This window comes from Anolis carolinensis, chromosome 2 (assembly GCF_035594765.1).
Source record: "Anolis carolinensis isolate JA03-04 chromosome 2, rAnoCar3.1.pri, whole genome shotgun sequence".
NCBI classification, from domain to species: domain Eukaryota; kingdom Metazoa; phylum Chordata; class Lepidosauria; order Squamata; family Dactyloidae; genus Anolis; species Anolis carolinensis.
In genome coordinates this window covers 233,453,275-233,473,565 of record NC_085842.1, presented here as the reverse complement: position 1 = coordinate 233,473,565, position 20,291 = coordinate 233,453,275, and the positions used below count along the sequence as shown (strand labels likewise).

The window sequence follows — 20,291 nt, the reverse complement described above, 5'->3', positions numbered from 1 at the left end:
TACAGCAACGCGTGGCCGGGCACAGCTAGTATAATATATAAACATTTGTTGGGGCTCCAGAACAGCTTTTTGCTTCAGAAAGGGCTCTGCGGCTGAAAAAGTTTGAGAACCCGTGCTCTACTCAATGTATATTAAAAGGCAGAAAAAAGCAATGCTCCTCTGATACTTTGTCAGAGAAACAGATTTTCAGAACAGGATGGATTTGAAGGTGTTGTACAGTTTCAGTAACATGCCATAATGAATGCATCCATGTTGTGGCTCCATGTTCAAATATGTAAGCCTAGTAGTTACCCAAAGACTATTTGATGCCATCTCATCATCTGGAAATACATTGCATGCATTGGTGTTCATTGATTACAGCCTCAAGACCAATTGAAACAGTTCCCAACACATTATTCATTTCAATGCTTTAGTTGTTTAGAAGTTCATGAAGTGTTGTTTGTTGTTTGATGGGACTCACAAATTTATGAAACTGCTATCAAAGGCTAGAACTTCTTTTTATCACAGAGGTCTGAGGACTGGGCAGGGATGGAAAAGTTTGTTATTTCTTCAATGTTGAGTTGTTTCTTGAAGGCCTTAAAATTTCCTGTTCCGAAATGTTTATACTGTTGTTAATTCTCAAATGTTAATACAGCAGCAAATAAAACAGAATTAAAAAGTGACAAAACTGGACGGCTGTTTATACATAAAGGCAGATTTCTGAATTGGACAAATAGCATGCCTAGCCAACTTTTAGATGGCTTTTAGGAGGTTGCTAGTCATTTCAGAGGGGGAGTGAAAATCACATTGCTTTCTCTTACTCTTAAAAATGGCCTGAGTTAAATTGAGTTATGTTTATTCCACTTGTTAAAAGAAAACTTGGAGCCTGCACCAGCTGGTGATCACATGTTTTTGGGGAACACATTGGTCTTATAATGAATTTTGGAATGCAAATAGCAGGCACATGGCTCACTTCTTGGTGGGCATGAAAATTTATTCAGGGAAATCTGGACCCTTCATCCCTGTCTGGTTGCTCTAATGTTTGGAATAATTTGTGATGAGGTAAGAGTGCTCTGTGATTGTAGCTTCACCTTGCGACCTTGGCTTAATTGCCGTTCGGTTGTAGCTTATTTATAGTGACTGCTCTAGATTTCTCATGCAATTGGCTAACATCTATGCAGCCAAAACATCTCTTTTTTTCCACGTTGTCTCTCACATACTATGGGGTTGTTTTTTTTTATTAATTTTGATTACACAAAAGTTTTACAATGAAATAAAACAAAGGTAAAACTATAGAATCAAAAGCACACAGACCAAAAGGATTGGACTACAGTGGTGGGAAATAAAAAACTATAGATAAACTTTAATGAAAGACTTCCAAATGCCCCAAAACATAACCTTGTGAAATCATTGGCTTCATGCTACATTTTCAGGTATTGGATATTGAATATCCACATTCCATTAAATAAAATAAAGTGGAATTTGAAAATGATACTTCTGGATTACAGTTCCTAAAATTCTCCTGCCAGAATGGCTTTTTGCAGTGCTTGTGATTGGGAGAGTATGGAAACCGGCCTTAAAAAGTAACTTTTCCAAGCTCTTAGAAATCATGATCCAGAAAGTAAACCACTGTGATAATGGCAGAAACCCCATTCAGATACCCTGGTCTGAGATGTAAATGCTAATAAGCTTGCATTTGTTGGGTGGAGCACATCTGTGAACCTCACTGTGCGAGTGATCTCCTGCAGCTGTTGGGATTGGCCATGGTCAAAATTTGATCACTTAATCTGGCTTCCTTTTAATTACTACTTTTATCCCACCAATTATGTGGTTGATCCAGAATTAAGTTGTGCGGTCTTTCAAAAAAAAAAAAAAAGATAAGAGAGAATTGAATTTAGTGTGTCTAATGAGCATAATAATACACAAACTGGACCCATCTGATAGTATTGTGCTATAATATATTAATTCAGTCTAGTTTCCCCCTGGATACTCACCCCCAGATGTTGGATCAAAGCCAAACAATGAAATATTGCATGTTACAGTGGTTAAAATAAGATTCTGTTAACCATTTAAATTAGAAACGGATCTTTAGAAAGCCACTTTGCCATGTGGGAGGGGATGGAGGAGGAGAACCCCTACATCTGTTTCAGATGCAAGTTCAGGCTCCATAGAAATACAGCAGCCTTACAGTAGCTTTCTAAAGCAAGCTGGTCCAGGCCTCACAGGAAAACAGTTTGGCAGGGATTTGTCAGATTATCAAATAGGGATTAGCATGATATAGAGTAGTTTTAAGTTGACCAGATGTCAATTATGGAAAATCTGTATCTTTGCATTCTTGAAGATGAAAGCAGGATAGCTCCTGACCTCCTTTGCTCTGCACCAGTAGACATGCATGTGTTCAAGGCACCCCATCAAAGTATTTTCTCATGATTCACCCTATGATTTGCCTAGAAGATAGTTCACTACACCATAGTTTTGTGGATTTGAAATTGGAAATGTAGGAGATCATTTTCAAGACTGGAAGGGAGAAGTCTTCACTGGGATGGAGTACACATGCTCATGATGTGATGGGAGGAGGTCATTTTAGAGTATAGGATTGAACCTCTTTTCCCTTATCCTTAGTGGGCACATCTGTGGTGGCAGAGAAAGTTTAGGAGATAATCACAGAAATATTAGCACACAGTTGACAGTGAGTCCTCAGTTTCTTTTACATTCATTAAGATTGGACAGGATCCAGTAGATGATGTGGAAGATAGGACTGCCTGCACTTGTGTTCCATGGGAAACTGGTGTGAATGGAATACACATTCATTCAAATAATAAGTTGTTTGGAGATGCCACGTTACAATTAGACAATGAATAATGGGCACTATGGTATTTTCTTAATGTGTATATTTATTTAAAGGAACAATGATTGACTTAACTACATAGGCTGAGATCCAAAGATGTGATTATGCAAATAGGCTTCTTTGTCCCATAGCCGTACTTTCTGAAGACTTCTATACCCCTTTGTCATTCAATCAGAAGAGTTCTCCAACCTTTAAACTGTTTTTTGTTGCATTATTTAATTTATATAGTTATTTCACATCCTACATCAAAAGACCACAGGGCACAAAAGATAACTTTGAGAGATGATCTCAGAGGGAATAACGATTAAAAAAACTTTTAAAAAATCTATACATTAATAAACTAGGGCTTCTGGAATATAAGGTAACATAAACTTTATCAGTCTCATAGTGTACATCTCTGTGTCTTATCTCCGGTATTATATTTAATGAAAATAATATGAAGGAACCCCTGATCATTTGACAGCCACCCCAAAGCTCAAAAAACTACAATTGAAAGATACACTCCTTTTGGATTTTGTTGTGACAGAAACAAGCAAATTATTTTAATTCAAAAGTTTTGGAACATAGATTCCATAAGCTCCAGAGAATGATTGCCAGTGGTCTGGGATTGTTCAGAATACAGTATATGGTGTAGGGCACAGCTTGCCTACACGGTGTAATTGGAGCATAAGGCATACAAGCAAGTGGGTTTTCAAGGAAAAATCCTAGTATTGGTTTGGCTCTGGGCATCATGACATATTACTCTTAAAATGATCTCACTGGAATGCTTCTTGAGGAACCAATGGAAGAAAATACATTAACATATCCTATCTTTTAGAGCAGTATTTCTCAAAGTCTTGTCCTCCAGAAGCTTAGGACTTCAGCTCTCCAAATCCCTGAACCTCTGGGGACAAGATGGCTGTTGATCTTTAAAAGACAAGTGACTTTACTTCTTTTATAGTAGATCAGTGGTTTGAAAATAGAAGCTGTAGTGTTTGGTTATTGTTTTTGAAAGCCTCCTATGCCTTTAAGGATGATGAGTAGCAGCTGCAGGAATGCTCCCAATATGTCACTTTGAAAATGCCAAGGAGCAACAGGTCAGTGGACACCGGTTTTATGAATCCCACACGTCAGCCCTGCACCTGACCCTCGCCGCTCAACCCTTCCTTTAGAAGCACAGAAGTGCCTTTGGCGTGGCTGCAGGAAATAAAAGGACATGTGCTTGCTTTTGTTGTTTTAGTAGTCACAATGCTGTCCCCAGGGTGCCTCATTTTCGAACAATAATTTCATCTGTGAAGTGATAGAAAGGAAATGATGGATAAAAACAATCAAATCAGGGCTGTACACTCCAATGCCAAGTTTCTTCTTAGATGCCTGCTGTTCTTAGTAACATGAACACATCATTTCTATTTTGTGTAGCACTATTAAATATCAATGAAATATGTATCGTCCAATCTTTCTACTGTTTAATTCAGAAGCAACATTCACTTCTTAATCAGAGACAGAACCATATATTATCATTGTGTGAATACCGGCCCAGAACTTGAGGCCACTGCTTCTTAAACTGTGGGTCCTGATCCCAAATGGGGTCCCCTTATCTCAATGCTGGGATCTGAAAAAATGGCAGAAGTAAAAGTATTCTGAACATCACCTAGTGGCTGTTTAAGACATTTACAGAAATCTGTTGTGCTGTGTTTGCTTCAGCTTTACTTTATAAAAAGGAAACACGGCCTGTTTATCAAGCCTTGCAAATGCTGATTTGTTATTAGCAAATATTTGATTTTATATCTATTTTATATACCTATATACCTGGAGTTGTATAAAAATTCTCAGTCTGAAAGGGGTCACGAGTGGAAACATTTAAGAAGACCTGCTCTAGGGAACTAGTATTCACAACCTCACCCAGTCATGGAAACCCACTGGGTGACCCTGGGGTATCCACACTGTCTCAGCTGGAAAAGAAGGCAATGGAAAACCTCATTTGAATAAATCATCCCAAGTAAACCAATCAGTCAGGGTTTACTTGAAGGCATAGAACTGAAACAACAGAGTCCCACTGAAGGTATTAGCACTAATTCCCTTCAAGTAGGATTGCTATTCTAAGCATTCACTCTTTCCCTTCACTGAAAACAGTGGCTATCAAGTTTTGTTTAGCTTCCCTTTTTAGCTTGTTCTTCTAACTCTCTAGACTAAGATTTCCATCTTGTTATTTCATTCTTAGTTATAATCTGGATACTCCTACTTTGCTCAGTTGTACAAGTGTGGAACTAGTCAATGTCTGGATGGGAGATCAACTGGGAAACCCATGTATAGCATCATACATTCATAAAAATGGAAGAGACTACAAGGGCCATCCAGTCCAACCCTCTACCATACAAGAACACTCAATGAAAATACTCTTGACAGATGGCTAGTCTCTATTTAAAAAATTCTAGACAATGTGACTTTACTATAGTCCCAGGCAGCATATTGCTGAACATCTCTTACATCTCAGGAAGTTTTTACTAATGTTTCAGTGGAATTTCTTTTTCTGCAGTTTGAATCCATTGCTCCATGTCCTAGTCTCCTGAACATATGTTCCCTTGGATTCCATGATGAAAAAAGTGGGATATAAATATACTGGATGCATAAATAATAAATGAGTGCATGCATGAATCCATTTCCATAAATACGTGGCTGCTTTATTCAACAGGGGTTTATTGGTGTTGTACAGTAAAAGGCATTTGTTGTAATTTCTCCCTCATTCAATAGTTTGAAGATCTTGGTTAATCAGGAGTTTTTCTCAGAGAAATTTATTGGGGTGAGCCTGTGGAAAATATATATGTACCTGGTTAGATTTTCTGTCTTTTTTAACTTGGAAGATCTACTGGCAAAGACTGCCAAGATTCCATATGGCAGCCAATCAATCCAGTCTGTGTAATTTTCAGGATGTGAAGGACATTTTCTAGCTTTTGATCTGCTGTCACTCCATAAGAGTTCAATGGAGAGAACCTTTGGCTCAGAAGGAGGTGCAGTCTGGAGTATTAGCCTCAGTATAAGAAAGGTTTAGTGTTATTGGCTTGCATGGTAAACTGTTTTGAATAAAAAAAATGTTGAAGGGATGCCAGATGATGCAGATGGGAATAAATCAATAAACCCATTAAGGGAGCAGTCCTTTGCTCCTTTGTGGAATGGCTGGGTTCTGAGTACTTAAGATCTTCCTTTCTGTGGACAGAAATGAAGATCTATAGGCAGAAGCCTCCAAAACATGATGGCAGATAAACCACCAATGGTTGGGTGAAAAGCGGGTTAGAAAATGACGTTCTGGGGAAAAATGAGGAAACCATCGATCTTCATGGTCGTAATTCATCTTGTTACTCCAGTGTGGTCTCAACACTATGCTTCTAGTTCCAAAAAAACAAAACAAAACCACAGCAACAATAGAGAACTCAGTGGAGTACAGTAAACACACACACACACACTTTCTTAGCTGCTGTGAGCTGGTGGAATAGCCCTGCAGATGGAGACGGCTGAGGTAGAAATATCCAGAATTCCTTGGTGGTTAAGGCTCCTCTATAAACAAAATACAAAAACAATAATGGGAGTGATGGACCAAAAATGAATTAAAGCAGAATCATGTTGGAATATCAGCAAACATAGTACAACAAAGGAAGAACTCAAACACACACATCAGTGTTTCATTATAATTAGGATCTCACATATTTCAAATAATTTCTTTGGGCACATTTTTTTTGTTTACTTGTTTGTTTTTCATTGTATACCCTGTGTCTTTAGCACTACAATGTTCTCTGAGTGGCTTGGAATGGCATCAGAACCCAAACATATAAAAACAAAGCATGTCTTCAGCAATGCAGAGCTATAGCCTCAACCCCATCAACGCAAATGATCACCTACCCTGTAATCATTTTAGGAAAATAGTTTTTAAAAGTGGCAGTGAGATGAGTTCAAATAAAGCATCAGCCAATCCTTTCTGAGGAGGGCCTTCAAAAGCTAGTATCTCTTCTTTCCAGGTTGAAAGCACAAACACACACTGGATTTTCAGGGCACATGGCTGTAGCTGGACTGCCAGCATAGTGTATCTTCATGGACTCTGTTTAATGGGAGTGCTACAGGACTTTATATTATAAGGGGGAAGTTTTTAAATAGCAAAGAGTCTCATATCCTTTCCCACCATTTCTAGCTTATAGTTTTCAGCATTTAGCTATTTCTGCTCAAGCAGCTGCAAAGGAAGAAAGCAATTAATCTCTTGTGTGTAAACCCGGTTTTTTGTTAAGGTAAATGGAAAGTAACAAAATCTGGACAGAAGCAGATGGTTTGTTGTGTTATTTGTGAAATCTGATAGATAATTACAATCCAAAACACTTCATCTTGGAACAATCTAGCTACATATGGTTATAAGAATCTGTATCCTTACAAACTCCAACATCTTGACGGAATGTTGTTTGACCAATTTAAGTAATGGAATAGGGAGCAAATACCACTTATTTATACCCATGAGAACCCCCCTCCTCTGTAGCATCTGACTGGGATATATAGCAGGGAGAAGACCAATGTGTAACCATACAGAGTCGGGGATTTCAGTCCTTAGATCTGACTTCCATATTGTTTTAATGAATTGATGTTTCACATGTGAGTATTCTTGTGGATAGATTTTTTTTGTCTTTACAGAGTTCTTCATAGAAAATTAGAGCTTGTGATACTTCCCCTATTGATACTGAGGGGTGAGAGAGGTAATCTGATGCATTTGAAACCAATTAGGCTTAGCTGCCTTAGCTGTGTTGTCAGATTTTCTAGAGTCAGAGGTTTCCCCTTTGTGAATAAATCTGTAATACGATAGACCTCACACTCTTTCCATTCCTTAAATTGTATAAATAATGACCACAGATGATTTACATAACTTGAAAGCTGATGATGAAGACATTGAAATAGTTCAAGATTTTCCATACTTTGGCTCAGTCATTAATCAGAATGGAAACTGCAGGCAAGAAATCAGAAGACTAGGGGCTTCATCACACTAGAGTTTGGATCCACTTTAAATACACTTTAGGGAGGAGGCTTTAAACAGTTCGTCCAGACAGGTCCTGGGCCTCACCAAACTACAAGCCCCAGAATTCTGCAGGAGGCAAAAACCAGATTTAAAGTGAATAAATACTCAAGTGTGATGAGGCCCTAGGATTTGGAAGAGTACCTATGAAGAATACAGATCTCGAAGTGTCAAGATTTATAATTGAATAATAAAGTTAGGATTATCAGGGTCATCATGTTTTCCATTTCTATTTATGGATGTGGAAGCCGTGCAGTAAAAAAAAAAAAAAGCTGATAGGAAGCAGATAAATTTATTTGAGAAGTAGTGCTGGAAAAGAGTTCTGTGAAATCTGTGGACTTCACAAAAATGCGATATGAAAATCATATGCAATGTAGCCAGAGATGACAGTCTACCTAAATACATTTTTAAAGCTATCAAAACACATGGTTTCAAAAATGAGAATGACCCAAATTAAATGGGATTATAGTGTCATTTATATATACACCATCAAATCAAGGGTACATCTAGACCAGAGCTTTCCAAACATTCCAGGTTAGTGACACACTTTTTAGACATGTATTATGTCATCACACAGTAATTCGGCTTTACCCACAAGCCGGGGGTTAAACCAACTCCTTATAATAGATATGGACACATACATAAATTATAATAACGAAATGTATGGAGACACAACATATTTCATGAAAACATTTTATTTATATTTTTAAAGATATAATTTATTGTTTATTTCACATAGAGGTTTCTCATTACGATCTCATGCCACACCTACAAATGGCAGCCAACACACTTAACGTGTTACGGTTTGAAAGGCTCTGACCTAGACTGTAGAATTAATGCAGTTTGACACCATTTTTAACTGCTGTGACTTCATACTATGGAATCCCGGGGGTTGTAGTTTTAAAATACCTTTAGCCTTCTTTGCCAAAGATTAGGGACACCTCACCAGGGTACACCTCCCATGACTCCATAGCATTGAGCCATGACAGTCAAAGTGGTGTCAAACCGCATTAATTCTACATCTGGGTGCATCTCAAGATTTGTGTAAGGATTTTTAGCAGGTCTCTTTGAAAGAGTTTGAGGCTTCCAAATGTTAAATCTGGGATGTTGAAAGAAGCCCAAGGGAATCCATTATGTAGAAGCACATGTTGGGAACCTCTGTCTGATGTTCTTGGACAAGCAATATTTTTCTTTAATTAGCCTCAGTTGTCTGGCTCTCCTTTGTAGGATTTGCGTCCTTAACTCACTTTGGATTTATCTCTTTGTTACCCATTCATCTCAATAGCATTACCCCTAGGCAGCATAGGTAGCAGTTAGCATTACTGCAGCACATTATGAGATTAAAGAAATATATATATTCTGTTATATAAAAAGAACATTACAGCTTCTATTAGCCCATTCCCTCAGCATTGCTAACAAATAAACTTTTAGTTCTTTCATTCACGCTATAAACAACTGTCAACTGTAATATTAAAGACTCCCAGCAGCCACATGGGTAAGCCCTGCTTGATAAAAGAACTTTAAAGAGACCGGGCCCCAGGCGCAATGCCCAGCTGTTGGTAGACATTGAGGATTTGGATCTGGGTTTGCGATAAGTTCAAAGACTTTGCTGAAAAGACATATACTAAACTGTTCACAGTCTCAAACTGCACTCAGTTACTTCTTCTCATCCATCTCCCCACTCCCACCCCTGCCTTGTGTGAATGACTGCATTCAACACTGAAGTCTTTTGCGGAGCTACAGATATGACAAAGGTCTTTACGCAGCCCTTTTGAGATAACATAATGGCCTCTGCTTTAACATTTTGCCACATTGGGATAGAAACTGTTAAGAGTTTCACAGAGAATCCTTTTACTATTGAGAGTTCTGTTTGATATTAGAAGCACTTTTGATGTTCCCCGAGACATCTTGCCTTATTGTTGTTGCTTGCATTCTTGCTGTTTGCTATTTATTTTTTTCCTATATAATTTGTAGCTTTGCTTCTGATTTGTCTGCAGTAGTAGGACCATTATTCCTTTATACTTCTGAAATATTTTACTGGATTTAACCACAGGTCATTGCAAGTTTTCTTCATAGTGGTGTGTAAGGATCACATGTATGGCTCCTTAGACATACCTAAGAACTATGCTTGGCTTCACAGTGCTGAAAAATGAGTTACTTACTTGAACCCCTGTTATGGTACTCAGTGTCTAGAAGTAGGTAAAAGGTAAAGCTTTCCCCTGACGTTAAGTCCAGTCATGTCTGACTCTGGGGGTTGGTGCTCATCTCCATTTCTAAGCCAAAGAGCCGGCGTTGTCCGTAGACACCTCCAAGGTCATGTGGCCGGCATGACTGCATGGAGAGCCGTTACCTTCCCGCCAGAGCGGTACCTATTGATCTACTCACATTGGCATGTTTTCGAACTGCTAGGTTGGCAGAAGCTGGAGCTAACAGCGGCCGTTCATGCCGCTCCCGGGGCTTGAACCTGGGACCTTTCGGTCTGCATGTTCAGCAGCTCAGTGCTTTAACACACTTCGCCACTGGGGCTCCTTGTGTCTAGAAGTAGGGAAACAATAATTCCATTTATTCCTAGAAATGGAACTGCCCAGCACTGTTTTGCAGCCCCTAGAGGTCCCAAAAAGTTTGAACAAATATTTTCCCTGCTACAAAATGTTCCCAATGCCTTACAGCCTGGAGTGTATAGAGCAGGCATGGGCAAACCTTTTAACTTGAGGGCCATATGTCGGGCCAGAGCAGGGTGGGTGGGTGGGCCAGGGAGGGAGGGGGAGGCTGGGTGGGGGGGTGCAGGGAGGGGGAGGGTTTCACACACAGCAGATTGCTTGGTCCATGGCCGCACACAGGAAGTTGTGCTCATCAGCACCAGCCCCGGGCCGAGCCTCTTCCTGCCTTTCACCTTGGCCTCCACTGCCACAGGAGTCAGCTGCTCCTCACCAAAACACTCCCCTTCTTCTGGGCCTCTGCCCACAGTGGCAAGGAGGGCAGCTCTTCCTCTTCCTCTTCTTCCACCACTGCCACCTGGGCATGCGGCTGCCAAGGGCTCTCCTTCTCTTCCCTCCTGCTCCTGTTGTTCTTTCTGAGGGGGAACTTGCCCTTGAGGAAGGTCGTGGTGGCAGAGAAGGAGGGAGAGGAGGTTGAAGATGAGCCACCCTCCTTGTTGCCTGAGGTGAAAGCCTGGAAAAAGAGAAACATGCTGGCTCCATGTATGCCAGAGAGGAGCAGCTAAGTCCCGTGGAGGTGGAGGCCAAAGTGCAGGCAAGGAAGAGCCTCTGCCTGGGGCTGGGGCTGGTGCTGCAGCTGCGTGTGACTTCCCTGGTCACCTCTCAGCATGAGGACGTGGCAGGTCACCACATTCTCATGCTTATAGGAAGGTGAAAGAGGAGGGCCTGAGAAAAGAGCCCAAAGGCCTGGATTTGCCCATACCTGGTATAGAGGCATTTTCACCATGTCCCCTGCATCTGAGCTGCTTCTTCTTTTTTTTTTTTTTTTAAAAGAAAGTGAAGTCTGAACTTAACATCCACCCCCAGATCATGACACTAGACTTTGGTAAAAGAAATTTTGAATCTGTTTTAGGTGGTGGGCAGAAGGGGCATATAATCCTCCAAGGACTTGATATAACCCCATAGCCTTCAGTAGTTGCCCATTCATTCTACAGACACTAAGACAGGTTCCCATCTTCCGGAACACCGGTAAACTATGATGTGAAGTTGGTTTGAAATCTTTGTTTGGGGAATAAGTGCTAACCATACTTTACTGGTCTCTAGCAGACTATGGTTTTACCAAATCAGGTGGAAACTATGCATATGAAGAAGCCATACAGTTATTTGGCATCACATCTGGATTTCTGTAAATGTGGCATAAAGTCTAAAGAAAAATTGTTTATTCAGTCTAAAATACAAGAAAAAAAATCTCAGATCAAGGACCAGATTACTGGGAACTGTACAAATATCTTACAAATGCACTCACCAACATGTACAGACAAGAAATAATGTCCTTCCCCCATTATATTATAGATCAGTCATGTGTAGTCTTAACTTCTACCCCATTGTTACCTTTGTTGTGATATACTGTGCAAAGAAACCATATATGTAAGTTCTGAACAACAAAAGTCCACATCAGTTCAGGATTCTCCTTGTCAGGGTTTTTGAACACCCAAGAAACACATTTTTAACTGTATTTAAAAAAATGTTTTCAAATGTTCTTTCTATAATTGTTTAAACAAAAGTGGAACAATTGAGCCAAACTTTGTCAAGAGATGCGTAATTATCCCCTGGGACTTAGATAGGGACTGTTTAGAAATCAAATCGATATCAGCTCATTTATGCAATGATGTGTTACCAGCGGACAATGTTAATGTCCACTGTCAAGTGAACTCTGCATTGCTGCATTTTGCATTTCATTTCCCATTGACTCCATTTACTACAGTCCCTTTCATCCAAGTATAAATCTGACAGCTATATGCATCCTAGAAGTAATCTATGGCCCGCAAAAGCTTCTTCCATAATAAAATGTGTTAATCATTACAGTACTTCAGGGCTTCATGTTATTTTTAGCTTGTGTGCATTTTTCAAATGATTGCTTGGATCTGTGTGCATCCCGCTCAGAAATGTTTTGCCAGACTAGGTAATATGTGCTTTTCCATGGCAAGGTTTTTGTCCCATCCTTTGTGAATTCTAGAAAATGCAAAATGGATATTTCTGTACAGATGTTTAGATCTGACAAATGTCTCTTTCATTCCAAGTTTTAGCAAGTGTCTGATCACCTCTTTAAATTATCTGAAGCCTAACATCATGGTGCTAAGAAAAGCAGCTCTCTTAGAAATCTAGAAGGCCCCTTTAGATTGTCTGCTAAGTACTTTCAAGGTTTCCTAAGCTGGCCTTCTCTCCAACCTGTCAGAAGATGCTTTGGGATATTTTATAACAGGCATCCCAACCCTGTTATCTTTCAAATGTATTAGACTATAACTCTAGTCATCCCAAGTAACATGGCATTCTGTTTTACAGAAACAGCAGGACCAACTGATCAGCAAAGACACTTCACAAAGATATGCACAGACATCTACATGCAATTTAAGTGTAATACAGATTTTGCCCCATCTCTATCTGATTTTGTTATGTGAATTTAAATTCAACCCAAGCAATCCACAGTTTCTACTAGTATGGTAGAAAGCACTAAACACAAGTTTTTCATGTATTCTCCACATAAGAAACTATTGTATGAAACATAGCACTCAACTCTCTCAACTCACACACCTCGTTGCCTCTCAGCCTAGACAATCATGAGTATAGGATACAACCAAGTGTAGGGATCAAAGAACACAAATCTTTGTCAATCATACTGGCCATCCATATGTTATTTTCATACAAAAAGCTGTCTTGTTCTAGAATTTTGGGTGGGATGGAGGTTGTCTGAGAACGCTACAGTGGACATGGAAAATAGCAAGAAATGTTTCCAATGCTGTGTTTACTTTCATTTCCTAGAGTTCTCGAACTGCTCGATCGGAGGAAGATCGTGATACCCTCTGGGATGCTTGGGGTTCGTGGAGCGAATGTTCCCGTACATGTGGAGGAGGTGCTTCTTACTCCCTGAGACGCTGCTTGAGCAGCAAGTAAGTAGTTAAATGCCTGTTGAGTCTGCAGTGCAGGAATTCAGCCTGCCAGCCCATATCATAGCATAAAGAAGCAGTGGTTGTCCTGAATTGTGTTTATATTTTGAACTTAGGGGACAAAAGTTCCTGTTTTCTGCAGTCAACCATCCAGCAAGCCTAATGGCCTGACACTTTGTTTTCAAATATACTTGTAGTAAAACAGGCCATGGAATGGATGGTTCCTAAGTCATTATTTCCTCAATCTGAGCAGTATACTCGCAGGCCATAAAAAGTAAAACAACTTATAGGCTCTCTGACCCTGAGTGGTCATATTTTCACTTCAGTATAAGTTACAAAAGCAGACGAAATGACTTCATTTATGTCTGTTAGATTATCTATCTGTCTACCTATATATACATGTGCTAGCAGAGAAGTGCATAAACACAAATATGACACAGACACAAGCAAAATACATAAACTGTGGGGATGTTCAAAATATTAAATTTTTCCACATCCTTGACAAGCAAGGATGTCTCAACAAAGTCAAAACACCTCATCAAAAGACTTGTTAACTTTCATGAGAATTTTTTGCCCCACTGTAAATAGACCAACACTTTCTTTATCAGCAAGAGCAATAGGGGTTTTCCATTCATAAATAAATAAAACTACAAAATGTTAAAATAGTAAGAATCAAAACATTTTTTCATAATCTTACCTAGTGAGGATAAGACTTTTGGCATTTTGATAAATAAAAATGTAGATTCACCACAGCACACTTACAATAATATATAGAACTTCTACTTTTAGCGAAGGTTTTCGTGGCACAGTGGGTTAAACCGCTGAGCTGCTGAAATTGCTGACCGAAAAGTTGGCGGTTCAAATCCGGGGAGTGGGGTGGGCTCCCACTGTTAACCCCAGCTTCTGTCAACTTAGCAGTTCAAAAACATGCAAATGTGAGTAGATCAATAGGTACCACTCTGGGACTTCCGGGTGAGCGCCTATGGCGACGGACATGGTTTCCTAGAGCTCTGGAAACCACCTCGATACTGCGCCTATCGGGGATTACAGACCCGATCCCCTGCCGTGGATTGAAGCGACAGGGGTTTGCCAAGCCAAGGTTCATTCCCGACGGCCCCAAAGAATCGCCGTTCCTCAAGAACGGTGGCTCGAGTGGGTCCGGGATCTCTGGTCAGCAAGACGCGGATCGAGAAGCAGGAATTCTTCCGGCACAAGCCGTGCGCCGCGCTCACTTCAACAACACTACGAAGAACATAAGAATACATTAAAAACCGGGCGTAGGGGGGACCTGGTTAAAGTGTAAGTAAGCCCTGTTGGGTCGCTAACTTCCTTACTAGCGCTGAAGGTGACAATACGGGGGGGGGAAAAATAATGAAAGATTTGATGCAAGTTGGTTAAATGGTTGCAAAATAGTTAGCTTGTCTATCCGATAAAGTTGAGAGATATAAAGAGAACGAAGTCCAGTAGGGACAATCACCGGAGATAAATTTGCTTTATAAGCTCCGTAAACAGCGACCATTTAATTACATTTGTAGCAATTTAATATCGAAAAAAAAAGAGCCAACCGCTGACTATCAGCTTGCTTGTGCTCCAATATTAAGGCAGCGAGAGAGAGATTAGATAACAGCACAAAAATAGGACTGACCTTGGAAGAACTCCGGAACAGCGGTGTTGTGTCTACAGTACTTAACCCCCACTCGCCCAGCAAGAGGTGGAGAGGAATCCCCACCCCGAACCGGATGCGAGCTGCTCCTACAACAGGAAGCGAGGGAACAACAACTGGTGAACACACACCATAGAGAGGCGGTATAAAAGTCATTCTCTGGAAAGGTCGTCTCGCAAGTGCGTCTCGCTGCGGTGGAGTGACGAAAAGCAAACAGTTAACCAGACCAGCAAGTATATATTGATTTAAGCCTATATCTGCTACGGTCGTGCGGAGCTTCACGGTAATGCTTTAACATTAACAACATAAATTCCTAGATGTCAAACTGAATCAAGGGGTGAAGAAAGAAAGATAAAACCCCAAAGAAAAGAGATACGGTAGGTCCAACTCCCTGGCCCCTTTAAGTAGACCAAGAAGCATTTAATTAGAATAATATAATTTATACTTAATACAAATCAAACGGTTGTCAAAATGGCAACATTCCGTGGGAAATGGGACAAAGAAATAAAAGATGCCAAATCAACGCCAAGAAGGAATTCCTTACCAGAGGAAGCCAACTGGAGAGACCTCCTTCGAGAAATCCAATCTATATCAACCAAACAAGACCTACTCCAAAAGGAAATACATGAAATGGCTCGGAAACAGGATACACAGCACAAGATACTACAAGAAGACATGGCGGATCTCAAGAAAGAAATCAAAGAGGAAGTTAACATGATAAAAACGGAGGTAGTTAAAAATATTCAAGATATCTCGGGGTTAAAACTCCAGAATGACAAAGTGGAGAAAACACAATTAAAATTTCAAAGGAAATTAGAAACCCTGGAAGCCAAGAACAACAGGATAGAGAAGGTGCAAGAGAAATTAGAACAAAACACCACAGATTTCCAACTAAGACTCAGAAATATACAAGAAGAACCAAAAGAAAATATCAAACAAATTACAGCCCAGATAATAGCTAAAATTTTAAATTGTACTGAACAGGTCGCAATTGAGCAAATAGATACAGCTCATAGGATTTATACTAACTACGCAAAAAAAAACAAAGTAGCAAGAGATACGATAGTCCACTTTGTTAAAAGAAGCACAAGAGAAGAAGTCTTCAGAGGTTCAAAACATCAGCCAACGATATACAAAGAAAGCAAAATTATGATATACAAAGAATTCCCACAATCTATTTTAAACAACAGAAGGAAATATTTTTTCCTAACGGATGAATTAAAACGATTGCAAATCAAATTCAGATGGGAAAGGCAAGAGGGACTGATGCTGACTTACAAGGAAGAGAAAGTCTGGATAAAAAGTGAGGAGAAAGCTGATGAATTCTATAGGAAATTAAAAAAGACACATTACAAAAAAACAAGCAACAACCACTGAGCCTGGAAAAGAATCCAAAGCAGGCAAAGAAAAGAAGACAAGATTCTCCAAAGGATGTCCAGACAGTTCTGTTTAATGAAGATAACCCAGAGGAACCCGGGGAGGAAGAAGAAGAAGACGCAGTGAGTGATATATACTTCGATGACTAATCTCCTAGATGCAATAAGAATTTTCACAAACAATGTAAACGGCTTAAATTCAAAAATTAAAAAAAAAGATTATTCAATAACTTAAGGAAAAGTAATTATGACATCATAGCGCTACAGGAGACACATATAGCCACTAAAAATGCAAATTATTTAATAAACAATAGTTTAGGGAAAGCCTTCCACTCCTTAGATGGGGAAAAAAAACGGGGAGTCACCCTATACATAGCAGAAAAATTTAAACCGGTGGAAGAATTTAGGGATCATGAAGGTAGGATCATCGCAGTTAAAATATTAATGGGTAAAGAATCTATTTTAATATGCAACATCTACATGCCAAACGGCCCAAAACAGAAATTTGTTAAACAATTAAGAACTAAGATCAGTGAGATAGAATTTGACCACCTATTGATAATGGGTGACTTTAATGGGGTCATCGATTATAAAATGGATAAATCATTATACAATAAGAATAATAAAAAAAATTAAAAACTCCCTTCCGAGAAATCTATATCAACTTATGAATGAATTTGATTTATGTGATATTTGGAGACTAAAGAACCCTAATCAAAAAGACTTTACATATTATTCGAGTAGACATCAGTTATGGACCAGAATTGATATGATTTGGGCCTCCAAAAGCTTAGCGCCCAAGATTGAAGAAATAAAAATACAGGCAAGGGATCTCTCGGACCACTGCCCTATAACGATGACAATTAATAAGAAAAAGCATAGAGTAAGTTGGAGATTAGATAATAACCTGATTAAACAGAAGAAAGATATAGAAAACTTAAAACAGTTAACTAAAGAATACTTCCAGTTAAATGATAATGAAAATATTGCCCCACAAATCGTCTGGGACGCATATAAGGCGGTGGCAAGAGGTTTCTTTATACAACAAAAATCAAGGAAAAATAAAATCAAAAACCAAAAATTACAAATACTTCAAGAAGAACTAGAGAAACTCGAGCAAAGGTTAAAAGTAAATCCTAAGGAGAGTAACATACTTGCAAAAATAAAATTATTACAAAAAGAAAGGACTAACTTACAGTTAGAAACTCTCGCTAACCAACTAAAATGGACGCGACAAAATGCATTTGAAAATGCTAATAAACCGGGGAAATGGCTTGCTAGAATAATTAGAAAAAAGAAAAATAAACAACAAATTATAAAAATCAGTGCAAAGGAAAAAGATGTGTTTACGGACGATGAAATTAAATTGGTATTCGAGAATTACTATAAGAATTTATATGAAAAAGAAGAAGTCAATCCAGAAGAAATAACAAGCTATATATGTAGTCAAAAACTACAAAAAATATCCGATACCCAAAGGTTAAACCTAAATAAAGAAATTACTGAAGAAGAAATTTAAAAAGCCATTCAAGATTTAAAATCAGGCAAATCACCAGGTCCAGATGGCTTTATAGCCGATTTCTATAAAATTGAACAAATAGAAATAATTCATTTCTTAAAAAAAATTATGAATATAGCACTCAAGGAAGGAAAAATCCCTGACTCATGGAAACAAGCAGAAATAATTTTGATTCACAAAGATGGAACAGATCCGAGTAATGTAAGAAATTATCGGCCCATATCATTATTAAATAATGATTATAAAATCTATACGAAAATTCTTGCAGAAAGATTCACAACCTTTCTAAAAGATTGGATTTCAGAAGATCAAGCAGGTTTTTTACCCAACCGCAGTACCAAAGACAATATTAGAATTATTCTGGATGCGATAGAATACTTTGATCAAAACCATCAGAAGGAAGTGGGATTTCTATCATTAGATGCGGAGAAAGCTTTTGATAACGTTAATTGGGAATTTTTCAAATTATTATTTACAGAGTTAGACATGGGAAAATCTTTTCAAAATGGGATAAATGCAATCTACTCCAATCAATTTGCAAAAATTAAAGTTAATAATGTATATACCGATAATTTTGAAATACAAAAAGGTACAAGACAAGGCTGCCCGCTTTCCCCCTTAATTTTTATATTTACACTAGAAATTCTGATGAGAGCAATAAAAGAAGATAAAAAATTAAAGGGCATTAAAATTGGAAATCAAGAGCTAAAATTACGCGCCTTTGCCGATGATGTTATATGTATACTAGAGAACCCAAATGAGACTATCAAGGATTGGCTAAGAAAGATTGAGGAATTTGGCGCATTGGTGGGTTTCAAAATAAATGGCAAAAAGACAACAATACTTACAAAAAATATGACAAAAAAGAAACAAAAGGAACTAAAAGAAACTGCGGGCCTAGAAATTGTTAAAAAAATTAAATATTTAGGCATCTGGATTACAAATAGAAATAATCAACTTCTAGAACTAAATTATGGGACAAAATGGCAAGAGATAAAAAAAGACCTAGAGGGATGGAAATACTTAAAGATATCACTTACGGGTAGAATAGCTATAATTAAAATGAACATTTTGCCTAAACTACTCTATTTGTTTCGTAATATCCCTATCATTAGAGGAAAAAAATTATTTATGGAATGGAACCGGGAAATAAACAAATTTATCTGGCAAAACAAAAAACCAAGAGTGAAATTCTCCACTATGATCACACCTAAAGAAAGAGGGGGCTTCGATGTACCAAGTTTACAATTATATCATGATGCTTGTGCGCTAGAATGGACAATAGATTGGGTAAAATTAGAAAAAATTAAATTACTAACAATAGAGGGATATAATTTACGATGGGGTTGGCATGGATACCTATGGCAAGAAAAGGAAAAAGTAGACAAACAATTTGGAAATCATTTTGTGAGATCAGCCCTAATTAGAATCTGGAAAAAGTATAAGAGACATTTATATGAAAAAACCCCCCTCTGGTTCGCTCCCCTAGAAGCCATCCAACGTAGACTACTAGGATGGCAAAAATGGCCGACATATAGAGAAATTATTAAAATAGGAAATAATACGGGAAACTTACCCCCCTTAAAGGACATAGAGGAAATCAAAAAACAATATAAGAACATTACATGGCTCCAATACTATCAACTAAAAGAGTGTTATAAAATAGATAAGGTAATTGGCTTCAACATAAACACTAACTTCTGGGATAATTTACTTAAAAGGGGAAAAAAATTATAACATTAATTTACAATAAAATACTAGAATGGAATACGGAAATGGACATAATCAAAGATTCGATGTTAAACTGGTCCAGAAATATTGGTAGATCGATAACGATAGACGAATGGGAAATTATTTGGAATAAGAACACGAAACTATGTTACTCTATTGAATTAAAGGAGAATTGGCTAAAAACTATACATAGGTGGTATCTAACACCGAAAAAATTAGGACTTATGTATAAAGATAGTAATAAGAATTGCTGGCACTGTGGAAAACAGGTGGGTTCATATTTTCACATGTGGTGGGGCTGTAAGATAATCAAAAATTTCTGGTTAATAGTCCACAGAGAATGTAAAAGAATTTTTAAAGTCAATTTTGAATGTAAACCTGAATACTTCCTCTTAGGCCTATATAACTTTAAAATAGAGAAAGTCGAAAACCCAGAAAGAGGGAAAAATAATAAAGAGAAATTATTTATTTACGCTATCACTGCAGCTAGAATAGTACTAGCCAGAAACTGGAAAGACGGAAAAAATCTCAACAAAGAAGCATGGATGGA

General features: G+C 38.3%; 1 protein-coding gene across 2 annotated transcripts in view; it reads left to right on the top strand.

Annotated features, from left to right (window-relative positions):
* The window catches only part of adamtsl1 (ADAMTS like 1), a 671,866-nt gene that overhangs the window by 366,098 nt on the left and 285,477 nt on the right, over positions 1-20,291 (top strand). For both annotated transcript variants that reach the window (XM_062971884.1, XM_008103489.3), the window contains one exon: positions 13,328-13,455. In XM_062971884.1, coding sequence (XP_062827954.1) covers positions 13,328-13,455 — 128 coding nt within the window. The remainder of the gene's footprint in view (positions 1-13,327; positions 13,456-20,291) is intronic.